This window comes from Suricata suricatta, chromosome 1, assembly GCF_006229205.1.
Source record: "Suricata suricatta isolate VVHF042 chromosome 1, meerkat_22Aug2017_6uvM2_HiC, whole genome shotgun sequence".
Lineage (NCBI taxonomy): Eukaryota > Metazoa > Chordata > Mammalia > Carnivora > Herpestidae > Suricata > Suricata suricatta.
In genome coordinates this window covers 116,332,366-116,345,620 of record NC_043700.1, presented here as the reverse complement: position 1 = coordinate 116,345,620, position 13,255 = coordinate 116,332,366, and the positions used below count along the sequence as shown (strand labels likewise).

Here is a 13,255-nt window from a genome sequence, read left to right as displayed (position 1 = left end):
ACATTAGTTGCAGGTATACAACCTAGTGATTTGACAGGTTTATATATTATGTTGTGTTCACCACAAGTGTAGCTACCATTTGTCCTTTTACTTTGCTACTGTAATATCATTGACTTTATTCCTTATGGTGTGTCTTTTATTCTAGTGACTTAACTCATTCCATAACCAGAACCCTGTATCTTGGGCCTTACTTGATAACTTTTATTTTCTATTCCCTAGGACTGTACTTGAAAGAAAATTTTAATTTCCTCCTGCAAAACTTTAAAAACTTTTCAACTTTGCTTAAGCCAATGTGATTTTATTTGGATGTGTTTCATTTTTCTAATAGTGTAATAGTAAATCACTACAAATCTTCGTCAGTTCTTTGCTTCGTTTATGCCCTGTGTCTCTACATTCCCCTTTTTTCTTTACTATAGCTTAAATTCTCCCCCACCCACCCCCGCTACCCCTCTTGTTCTCATTATACAGCCCTCCTCCTTTGGGGAAGCCATGTAAGGTAACCCCCAAAGTTATAGGGTCTATTTGCTGAAATTGGTTCAGGCTCAAACTAATCAGTGCATGCCATGGGGTGGATCTGGCCAAAATAACTAATTGAGATTGGTTCAGTTTAGATGAACCATGGTACATTAGGAGTTAGTTTTGTTTTGTTTTGTTTTGTTTTTGAGGAGGGGAGGAGAAGTGTGGGGAGGGAAGAAGACTTCTGTGTTGCCCTTTTATAAGATCTGAAACTGGTACAACCATTTTTCCTCCATGATATGGGTATTCTGATAATGTCAACACACAGAGGAGGAGAGAGTTGAGGAGAGCTCAGAGAAATGCAGCAGAAGCAGGAAACCATTCATGAAGTTCACTGTACTTTCAGATTTAAAATAGATTTTCTGTTTACAAAATAATGCCGGCATATGGTATAGAAGTTAGAAATGCAGAAAATGTTTTTATTGTAATTTTTTTATTTTATAAAATGTGAAATCATGCCATGTAAACGTAGCTTCCTTTTTAAAAAATGTATTTTTTAAACATTTATTTATTTTTGAGAGAGAGTGAGAGGGAGAGAAAGAGCAGGGGCGGGCAGAGAGAGAGGGAGACACACAGAATCCCAAGCAAGCTCCAGGCTCTGAGCTGTCAGTCAGCACAGAACCCTACTCGGGGCTCGGGGCTTAACTGACTAAGCCACCTAGGTGCCCCTAAAAGCATATTTTTTAGTATCTCCCCATGATGTTTAATATTTTTAAATGATGTATTTAATGATTACATAGTGTCCTTTTGGGTGGCTAGACCACAATGGTAGTTATCTATTGTTGAATATTTCTTAATTAAAGATGATACTGTGAGCAATTCAACTCTATCTGTCTCCGTTGGCCAGTGTTACAGAAATGTTAATTTTAAGTAACTCCTTACCGTTTTTCCTTTCTATGTACTTTTTTATTGTTTGTTTTTCTGAAAAAGTGAAGTAAATTTCATGTCCTGTTGACTTCTTGCATCAAGTGTTACTTCCTTAAGTGTATTTCTTGGATCACTTTTTAAATGATGCTCCATTAAGAAATGATTTGTTTATTTGAGAAACAATGTATATTCCTATTATATGTGTACAGTAAACATTAACAAATTAAGGACTTTGATGAATCCTGAATCCTACAGATGTCCGATCTCCAGCTTTCTTTATGTTTTCCCTTAAGGTATTTGACTTATAGAGTGGAGATGGGTCATTTACTGAAAATATTGCTTCACTCTGTTTTACTATAACCCCATTCTCTTAATTTGCTACAGGGACCATATTTTCAGCTTTTAAGTGAACAGTTCTAGTAATATACTCTGCTTTAATTGCAATCATGAAAACACTTCCTCCTGGTGTTTACTTTCTCAGTAAATATTTTTCTTTTATTTTTTAGCCACAGAACTCTTAATTTTTTAGCAACTGTTTTATGGCCTAGTTGGTAGTAATGTTAAAGTAATCAAACTACTAGATCCCCCTGCTTTTTCTTGCGGTGATTTCCAAACACATGACTTTTCCCACTCCCACAGCTTACATTATCCCTGGAGTTGAAATGACTGCAAGACTGTCAGAATCATTTATTGTAATTTTATAAAATGACTGTCACAACTTACTCTTTTAGTAAGACCTGTTTCTGATGGTGAGTCATTGTGTAAATGGGTCTTTGTTCTGCCCTCTTTCTTTTCCTGACTGCATACATTTTCTTACTTGCATCTCATGTTCCTTTTATATGTTTAAAATCCTTACTGGAGGAAAAAGGTTCTCACCAGTTAAAGAAATCGTTTTATTTGTTCCCCACTCCCCACCTCATATATTTCCATTTTCTTTTAGAAACATTAATTTCTTATTTGTCAGGCTCTTTCTTTAATCTTCTAACAGTCAGCATACACTCCTCTTATGTGTTTTGAATCTTTTTAAACCTGCTTTGCTTTCTCTATACTTAGTTCCCATTCTTTCCTTCAATTATTGCCTCAGTTTATCTCAAAATAGTATGCATCCTTTTATTACTTCAGTTCTTACACCTGCAAAATATGTCAAATAAAAATATTTTTCAGGGCACCTGGGTGACTCAGTTGGTTAAGCATCTGACTTCAACTCAGGTCATGATCTTATGGTTCATTAGTTTGAGCCCCGTGTTGGCTCTGTGCTGACAACATGGAACCTGGAGCCTGCTTTGGATTCTGTGTCTCCCTCTCTGCCCATCCGTATTCATGCTCTCCCTCTCTCTCTCCCTCTCTCTCTCTCTCTCTCTCTCTCTCAAAAATCAATAAACATTAAAAAAATTAAAAATATTTCTCACATAATAACTTGGTGAATCTAGTCAAAGTATTGTCATCATCACACATCTAAATTAAGTTGTGGTCGGAAGAGCACTGGTCTGAGAATCAGAAAAACCGATTTCTTCTTCCTTTTCCAATACAATCTTATCATGTGGCCTTACTTGTAACATTAGAAAAAGATAATCTATAATGCAGTCCTACATGACTGTTTTAAAAATGATGAGATAATATCTTTTAAATTGCTTTGAAATTTAAAAACTGCTCTCAGTACAAATTTAAAGTAGTTGTTATGCTGGTCAGATATCATTAGAAAGATTGATTGGCTCTCAATCGGGTATCTTTTAATTAGAACACTGAGTCGGAGTAGGAATTACCTAAAGTGGTGGGTGGCATTTCAGAGAGGAAACATGTGCAGTAGGGAGGTATAAAATAAGACTAATTTGTTTTACTACAAGTGATTTAGTGTGGCTAGAGTGTAGGATGTCAATGGAAGAGTAACGGGAGACAGGTTGGGAAATAGGACAGACGTGCTTGACTGTTTCATTAAATGTTACGGTGGATCATTTAAAGATTTCAGTAGAGGAGTAATATGAAATTTACATTTCCAGAAGATTATTTTGGTGTCATTTTAGATGACCGATGAGGGCTGGAGTTAGGGAGACTCTTGAGGAGGCTGTTGGATTTAATAAAGGTCAGAACTGAGAACTTGAAGTAACGTGGATGTACAAAGGATAGATGCAAAAGATGCGGGTGAGATGGAGTCTATGGAACCTGTGTTTGATTATATGTGGGTGATAGAAAGGCACTTACTAAAAGAGACAAATTTATAATTATTCAGGGGCTTCTGGCTTAGATGGGTTCCCTGCCATTCACTGAGATAGAGACTAGGATGAATTTAATGGGAAAAGGGTAAATTAATTTTGGAAATGTTAAATTTGAGGTACTTGTGACATATCCAAGTACAAATGCTTTGTGTTCGGTTGGATAAAAGAAGAGAGGATTAGCGACTTGTCTGTGTGGTAATCAGTGATGCCTTGCATTTGGGTCAGATGGCCTAGGCACAGGGCCAGGTCTCTTGTTACACTCTATTCTAAATATCTACCCCTTGAGAAACACAAGTTCCCCAGGGAACGAGACACATGTCCCTTTGAGTCATGAGTCCTATTCTTGGTCCTTGCAGTCAATCCCAAATCTGAATCTCTTCTTTATAGTGGTCATAAAGATCCCTTGGACATGTAATATACAGATACCAGTTCTTATTCTTCCCATAATTCTAAGTAAAATTTCACAAATTTTTTTATTACTCTAAACCAATACTATCAATCTAGATACATTTTTAATCCGATAGAGTCATAGTAATAGCAGTCATTATTTTTGTTTTCTAACTTGGAGTTTACTATAAATTGGTTATCAGATGCATTCCATTAGTTTATTCTTATGTAGTCTATCTGCTGACATAACATCATAAATTCAGCTTATCCTAGTAACATACCTGAACACCCCCTCTTGGTGTGTAACTGTAAACACAGCTGTTTTAACATATTTACAGCTTTGTTGGGAATTTTAGCCTTCCTAGATGGAATTATGAGTTCCTTTCCATTCCACCTACTCTTCTACTAGGTTATTGGCCTTGAGAAGTTCTACAGGTAGTTCTTTAACTTCTCCTGTATGGCACTGTATGGCATTGGCATTGTAGCCTGGCTTCTTGATTTATCCTTCTTTCAAGTTTCTCTGATCTGATTTCTATCATCAGCAGTTTCATAACTAAGTTGCCTCCTTGCCATCAGGAGATCAGGTGGAGTGTGGACATAGGACGGCAGGAACAGAATGAGTGCTTGCATAACTGCAAAGGCTACTGTGATGGATATGATTCTTGCAGTAGTGCCCCCAGATATTTCTGTAGAGTAGCAATTGTCCTTCATATATGGGTCCTTCAGAATTCAAGGACTGCCAGCTGCCTATAATTTGTAGGCATAGTCAAGCATTTTTATGACCGCACCTAAATCTGAAGGGTGAGAAAGATGTTGAATTGATTCCTACAAACATTTAAAAGGAGTATAGTTAAAATGTCAATAGTAATCTGGCCAAAGATAATGAAAAGTCCACATTTTTTTTTAAAGACTCCCTATCACAGTGCATCATTTCTTCACAGGTAGCCAATCATTTGGATTTCAAACACTAACTAGTGACTACTTCTTACTCTTCTTTTAAAATTATTTCAAGAGTAATTCTCACAGATCTAAGAACATCTTTTCCATCACAGATAAATACACATTTTGAGATGTAATAGACGGCTGGTGCAGAAAGTATATATGAAATGGGCTGAAACTTTGTAGTTATTTACTGTGCAGTGGCATTTTAGTGGTAAGCAGTATTTGGTGCTTTATGTTTTTATGCCAGAGGAAAGAAAAATTACCAGCTGTTTAATTTAAAATTGAAAGTTACATAGTAATCCCATGCTAGCAGGTTAATAGAATTTCTGTTAGATTTTTCTGAACTGTAAATCAGGTTTATGTGAAAAACCAGATTACATTTTCCCTTTTATTTCTCTGACAATAGCATTAAAAAAATACTGTTCCCCAATCTTCATTCATTTTAGTACAAACTATTTTCCCAATTACTTGGATTGTAATCTGTGGCAAGTCTCATCAGCATGTAAGAGTTTTGTATTGTTTTGTTTTCTGTTCTGCCCCCTGCCCCTGATAGTTCAGCTCTGATGTTAAGCCATTCTTTCCGTTATGGTTAAAATGAGACATGCATGGGTGATTTGCACTTAACTGCTTGCCTCCACATACACAAATGCCTCAGTGTCACATCTAATTGTGATTCACGCCTTATGCCAGACTCTTGCTGTCATCCCAGCACCAGCAGATGGTGGGACAAGACCCCTGGGGCAGGGCAGTTTGCCCCAGGATTCTGGGAATGTACATCTTCTGCTAACAATGGTCAGATATGGAAGGATTTTAATATGGCAAATTGAGTTCCATTCTTTTTGGCTTCTTGGGGAAAAAATCAGTTAGTAGAAATTTGGTGTCTGGTTAAAAACTTATTTTTTAGTCCAAGAAACAAAATAAAAACAAAACATCACATTATATTTTATAAATATTTTTGCTCCGAGGGCAGGTTCTGTGTTTAAGTCCCATCATGGGTAGTTTATGTTTGTAATAATCTGAATTATAAGAAACATAGTAAGAAACTGCACACAAAAGAACAGGTTTCCTCTATTCATGCTCAAGTAAATTTGCACTCATAGGTCTAACAGGAGAAACCTAATGGAGGACCATAGGGAGGGGAAGGGGGAAAGAGAGTTGGAGGGAGAGAGTGACACAAATCATGAGAGACTATTAAATACTGAGAAGGAACCAAGGGCTGAAGGGGGAGAGGACGGGAGGGGGGGGATAGTAATGGAGGAGGGCACTTGTGAGGAAGAGCACTGGGTGTTATATAGAAACCAATTTGACAATAAACTATTAAAAAAAAAAAGAAAGAAAAAAAATACCAATGGATGCCAGATAAGATACATGTTGATTTGTTAGTGTCATAGAATCTGAAGTTGCTGTTTATGCTCTATGGTTAGTGACTTTAGACAAGTTTTACCTCTTTCTGGGCTCTGTTTCTTCCTGTAATAACTGAAGTTGTTTTGATATCCTCACAATATTTTTTTATTGTAGTACATAAAATATAAGAAGCTAAAATAGTATCAGCTGTGTGAAATGTACTGGGTTTATGGTAGCGACAGGAAATGCATGGGTGGAATTTCAATGTTGAATAACCTTGGTTACTTGATCTGTAGTACTGATGTCATAGGTGAATACACACACACATATAACCAATTGCTCATAACTTTTTTTAAGATAATGAATACATGGAAGTACAATTTTCCATACAATTTTCCTTTTCTTCAACTATTTCACAGTTCTCCTGATGATGTTAAGAGTGTTAAGGTTCTTTAGCTCAGAATCCTCCATCAAAGGGTGCACAGAATAGTGGTTTTTAACTTTTTTGACCAGACCTATAATTAGAAATACATTTTGCAGAGAGCAGGCATACACCTAAAATTACACGTGCATGTGCATACACTTGGTTCAAACCAGAGTTTCACTGTTTTACCTCACTATGGGCAAATGTTTTTCTATTCTTTTGTTGTTGTTGCAAATATTATTTTTGTTTCTCTCTCTCTTTTTAAATGTTTATTTTTGAGAGAGAGCGAGCGAGAGTGGGAGCGAGAGCAGGGGAAGGGCAGAGAGAGAGGAGACACAGAATGCGAAGCAGGCTCCAGGCTCCAAGCTGTCAGCACAGAGCCTGATGCAGGGCTCAAACCCACAAACCATGAGATCATGACCTGAGCCGATGAGATGGTTAACTAGCTGAGTAAACCAGGCGCCCCTTTTGTTTCTTTTTTTAAGAAAATTACTGGTTTTTGTTCACCAAGCCAAAGTCCCAAATGGGCATTGGGACCCACAATGTGAAACACACTATACCAAACAATCAGCACTTACCTTAAAGAAATACATTGGTAGACTCTCAAATTATTCTATTAAAAATGATTTTCTGGGGCACCTGGGTGGCTCAGTCACTTAAGCATCTGGCTCTTGCTTTCGGCTCAGATCACAGGCTTATGGTTCATGAAATCGCGCCCCACATCGGGCTCTGTGCTGATGGCGTGGAGCCTGCTTGGGATTCTTCCTTTCCGTCTCCCCTTCCTCTCCCTCCCTCCCTCCTCCTCTCACCCCCTCTCTGATGCTTGCTTGCTTGTGAGCACGTGTGCACAAACTCTCTCTCAAAATAATAAGAAAATGATTTTCCTATTTCCTATTGATTATATCAGCTGCCATTTACTTAACAAGAAATCTTTAAAGTTCTCTCTTATTTGTACAAACATTTAAAAGGGGTTTAGTTAAAATGTCAAAAGTAGTCTAGCTAAAGAAATGAAAAGTCTACCTTTTTTTAAGGATATAAAGGATACAGAGAACTAAATTTAAATGGAATGTTTTAAAGAGCTTTATACCTCTCTAAATACCTGCCATTCCTCTTCATCATTCAGAATCAAATCGTAATTTTAAGTTTTGTTTCCTTGAGTTTTTCTTTAGTTCCATCATTCCAGGTGTTCTTACTGTCTTTTAATAGATCATGCTTTCAAATATAGGTTAAAAAAAATGAAGTGATGTGGCCGTTTCTATTTTAACAAAGAAGAGAAGGAAAGAAGTAGGGGACTCTTGCATTTCTGTATCAACATATAGACTTCTGAATACCATGGCCTTATTGCTGTTTACTATTTCTCTTCTTCATTAGTGGTTATTTGAATGAGTTATATGAAAAACTTAGTAGTCATTGGACCTATATGGTCTCCTCTATATGATTCCATATAAAATGACATAAAGTAAATTATTTGCTCATTTAATTGTCAGTAAAAAAATTTCTATAGCATTGTAAGAAACCATAAAAATTATGTATATACTGATATGTTGTTAACAATTCAGAATGGAAGTAGAAAAAAACCTTTCTAGTCAAAATGGACCAGATTGGAACTAATATTACAAAGCAAATTTGGTATGCCAATGGTATATTCAGAAAGGATTCCTTTATAATCTGATTTTAGGTAGACAAAACATTGTATTACAATGTGTTTGTGCAAACAAAAAAGATAAAAGCAACTGTTTTAATTGAAAATTATAAATATATTTATTTTTTTAATATATATATACTTGAACATATACTGAAGTAATTTTTATTATGGATGGTGAAAATTCTTGAATACTTTATTGTAGGTAACTTTGTCAGTATTAGTGCTGAAGATTTTCATTAAAGTTCTTTGTGTCTCTTTCAGATATGGAAACAAGTGAAAAAATCCAAGGAAGTGGAATACTTCAGCTGTTTGCAAGTCTGTTGATTCCACAGTCTTTCTGCACAGCCAAAGTAGCTAACATCATAGCAGAAGTAGCCAAAAATGGTGAGGTTTTCCTCAAGAACTTTTCTGCTGGGAACATCTTCAGTTTTACACCTCACTTGTCAGTATGTTTTATTAATTTGTGTTTTAATTTTGTAGATTAGACATTGTCCATTTCTTTCTATTTCTCTTTTCTTTGACTTACCCCCCCATATAATCATTTAAAATAACTATAGTTATTGTCATTCTGTTCATTTGTTTCCCATTTACTATTTCATTCCTTCAGGGTAGAATTAAGGGGAATGCTGTTACTTCCTGCTGCACCTGTGTCATTTATTACTTTGGTAATGGGATTCTTGAGCTTGCCATTGAGTCATTCATCTTAATTGTCATAGGAGAGCTTACCTTTTTCAATGTAATATATTTTGGTGTGTATTATACCCAGATAAACTTCCTTTTTCTTTTTTTTATTAAATAGTCTAGCCTATCCTGCTAACATTGGCCCTTGGCTCTTAACTGCAACAGTGCAGCTAGAATACTGTTTTCTGCACTCATCTATGTAGGACACATTTCTTCCTTCCTTCCTTCCTTCCTTTGTTTAATGTTTATTTTTTATAATGTAAGTGGGGGAGGGACAGAGAGAAAGGAGAACAGAGGATCTGAAGTGGGCTCTGTGCTGACAGCAGTGAGCCCAATGCGGGGCTGGAACTCATGAACCATGAGATCATGACTTGAGCCGAAGCTGGTCACTCAATCAATTGAGCCACTCAGATGCCCCAGGACACATTTATTTCTTAAGTTTTCATGTAAGAATATTATGAAAAAAACAACAATGACTGCAAGACTTAAATTATGTAATAGCTAAACCATCCTATTAAATGTGGTTTATATCTAGTGAGAGATTCTTTGGAAGAACTGTATTTTAGCAGAAATATTTACACATAATTTTAATTCAGTTTGAGAAAAACACTTAATCTTCAAAATTTTTTAAATGTTTATTTACTTCTGAGAGAGAGCTAGTGAGCAAGGGAGGGGCAGCAAGAGAGGGAGACACAGAAGCTGAAGCACAGAGCCTGACCTGGGGCTCAAACCCACGAACCATGAGGTCATAACCTGAGCCAAAGTCAGACACTTAACTGACTGAGCCACCCAGGTGCCCTAAAACACTGACTTCTTAAAGCTGTTTTTAAGCATACAGCTTTGCTTAATATAATGTCTTTAGTGTGCCTCGCTTTTCAAAGTTTGATATTATTTTTAGGCCTTTTATTTTAGTAATTTGCATATACATACTTTTAAAGAGTTATAAAAATTCTGGGTTCATTTGCATAATCAGTATGGCCAGTGGCATCGTAAAGTACTAGTAGGTGTGTTGCTTTTGGCCCAGTGACAACTTGTTCATGTGTGTTACCAAAACGAAATTGCCATGAAATTTTTTCATTTGTTTAGAAGTTCTTAAAATGTCTTTCAAATTCCAGTGAGGTTCTATATTGGTAAGTCAATTTTTGGTTGTTAGCTGCAAAGTGGCCACCTATTGTTTGTACGTCATGTCTAAGCTACTGTAAGTATATAATCAGTATGCTGTGCTTTGTATATTAGCTGGTCATAAATGTTCAGATTCCTATTGGTTTGAAAGTACTTCGTGTACTTCAAACATATTTTAACTGCTCTGAATAGATTGCCTTGAGGCAACAAAAAATTCCAGAAGAAGAAATTTGAGAATAGAACCCTTCCAGATGTTGTTTTGTTAACCTAGACCAACCACTACATGAATCTTCTTAGATGCAATACAGCTTGACTTATTTTAACTTAAAAAAATTTTTTTTAATGTTTATTTTTTAGAAAGAGACAGAATACGAGAGGTGAAGAGACACAGAGAGACAGAGACACAGAATCTGAAGCAGGGTCCAGGCTCTGAGCTGTCAGCACAGAACCTGACATGGGGCTTGAACTCACGAGCTGTGAGATCGTTGACTTGAGCTGAAGTCAGATGCTTGATCGACTGAGCCACCTAGCCACCTCCAATACAGCCTGATTTTTAAGATCACAGGTTTATTTTTAACTTCATGAGAATTATAAAATCAGTTATTTTCTTAAAGTCTTTTCTTTTTTTTCTTTTCAAATCTTTATTTAAATTCTAGTTACTTAATGTACAGTGCATATTGGCTTCCAGAGTAGAATCAGTGAGTCATCACTTAGAACAGCCAGTGCTCATCCTAACAAGTGCCCTCCTTAATACCCATCACACATCTAGCCCATCCCACACCCACCTCTCTCTATCAACCCTCAGTTTGTTTTCTATCTTTAAGGGTCTTTTATGGTTTGTTTCCCTCTCTCATGTTTTTCCCCCTTCATATATTCATCTGTTTGTTTCTTAAATTTCACATATGTGTGAAATTGTATGGTACTTATCTTTTTCTAACTTATTTTGCCTAGCATAATACACTCTATCTCCATCCAACTGAAGCCTTTTCTCTTAAGAATGAGTCTACATACTAATTATAGCATATATTCAGAAATTTTGGATAGTAAATTTTTGTGAAGTGGATTGCCATTCCTCTGTGATCTTATCAGTCATGATAATATTTTGTCACAGTTTCATGATAACTGCCGCTATAGGTTGCTTCTAGTAATATTTTAGAAGATGACAGCTATGTTCTAAAGACATCATAGAATTTTCATAATAGAATTTTTAGCATTTATACTTTTAATCAGAGGCTTGTTAAGGTCATATCACTAACCTCTACTGGTTAAAATAAGTGGGATACATTTATATAGTTATTTTTTGCTTAATCACCACATTGTTTTTGTAAGTGACTGGCTGAGAAAGTAAATTAGAATCTTCTTTTAAAAACAGATAATATCTTCAGAAATGCAACATGACCCCACAGAGTACATTAATTGGGCATGTATTTCTTCTTCTTAGAAACTTGATGATGAGAAAGAGATTATATGAACCAGAGTTAAAAAGAGATTGGAAGGTGATTTGTTAATCTCCACTCTGCTGTGCATTTTATCTAACTACAGAGGAAAAATATTAGCATATACTTCATAAATTTAGATTAATCTTCGAATATAGTTATGTTTAAATTTGTGCATACAAAATCCAAAAATTAGCATACTAATGTTGAAATTCAAGAGGATTAGCAAGAAGTTTCATGGGCAAGTTTAATGTGGGATCATAGCCATGATCAGAAATCACAGTAAAGGATTTTGATGCCTCTAAGTAAAATATTGCCCTATACAGTACATTTAAGACTGATTTGAGACAAAGAAAGAATAAGCAAGATAGAAGGTGTCTATGAATGTTTCCTCCTTTCCAGAATTGTATTGTCAAGATATAATTTTGTAAGAGTAGGTGCCATTAATATACCTATGTTGTACTCGGAGTTATGTTATTTCAAATTTTAATAACAACCCCATATGAGATAGGATTATTTTATGCACTTCAGAAAACAGGCTAAATATCTTGCCTATCTTTACACAGCTAGTAGGTAGTAAAGTGGAGATTCAGATACTTATGTAGGGCACCTTGGTGCCTTGGTTGGTTGAGCATCTTGATTTCAGCTTAGGTCATGATCCCAGGGTCATTGAATTGAGCCTCACATTGGGCTCTGTGCTGAGCCTGGAGCGTTTTTAAGATTTTCTCTCTCCCTCTGCCCCTCCCCCCACATGTATGTATGTTCATCCTCTCTCTTTAGAAAATTTTTAAAAAGTATGTGACAGTCTTTGGAATTTATGCTCACCTTGTTTTATTCTTTACTTCTCTTAAGTAAATGAGATTTTTATGATAGCAGTGGAAAATGTACTAGTGATTTGAATGCTGGAATAACAGTGTATGCCCTAAAGGATTAAGCTGATAACTGAAGATAAAATGTGTAGAAAGCAAACAAAAGGTCAGCCACTTGACTTCCTCCAAAACCCTTCTTCCCTGCCTTGGACCATCAGCATCAGAATCACCAGGAGCTTATTAGGATGCAGATTCTTTGACCCTCTCACTCAGACCTATTGAATCAGGAACTTCCCCATCTGGTTTAACAAGTCCCCCAGTGATTCTCATGCCTCTAAAGCTTGAGAACTAAATCAGAATCTAAACTAATATGGAGCCAGTAGTTTGGATCAACATATGCTTCCCCCCTCATCTGTATAAAAGTCTTTATCAAACTTTTCCACTTAAGTGCTTCCAACAATGAAAGAATAAAAGTGTACACCTAAGATGGACTAGAGAGGGCACCACCAGAAACATGGAAGTCTCCTGTTCTGTCCTGTAAATTTGTTTTAATTTTGCCCTCTACTTTATAACAAATATATGTTTATTTTAATTTAAATATATGTATGCTTTAGAAAAGTTGTTGAATAAAATTAATACCCCCCACCAAAAAAACACACCAGGTTGTCAGGCAGCTTTATTCCTTGATACTGCAGTGTTAGAAGTTTAACCTCTGTCATTTTGTAAGAGTTAGAAACAATTACCTTTTTTTTTTTTTTAACAAAAGGCAATACAAAGTATAAATGAAAAATGTGACTTTAACAACCTACATATAAAAGTTATGGCTTTTTATATATTTATGCCTCATAGTTTTCCTTGCTCTTCTAAAG

General features: G+C 35.9%; 1 protein-coding gene and 1 long non-coding RNA gene across 11 annotated transcripts in view; one reads left to right on the top strand and one right to left on the bottom strand.

The window, feature by feature from the left end:
- Positions 1–13,255, top strand: part of RAP1GDS1 (Rap1 GTPase-GDP dissociation stimulator 1) — a 170,994-nt gene that overhangs the window by 52,748 nt on the left and 104,991 nt on the right. For 7 of the 9 annotated variants that reach the window (XM_029942955.1, XM_029943009.1, XM_029942979.1 and 4 more), the window contains exon 3: positions 8,600–8,722. In XM_029942955.1, the coding sequence (XP_029798815.1) occupies positions 8,600–8,722 (123 nt within the window). Of the gene's footprint in view, positions 1–8,599; positions 8,785–13,255 lie in introns of those variants that run through there. The other 2 variants (XM_029942994.1, XM_029942987.1) reach the window with 2 other exon arrangements.
- The window catches only part of LOC115294950, an 84,318-nt gene that overhangs the window by 36,424 nt on the left and 34,639 nt on the right, over positions 1–13,255 (bottom strand). The gene's annotated exons all lie outside the window — the stretch shown is intronic.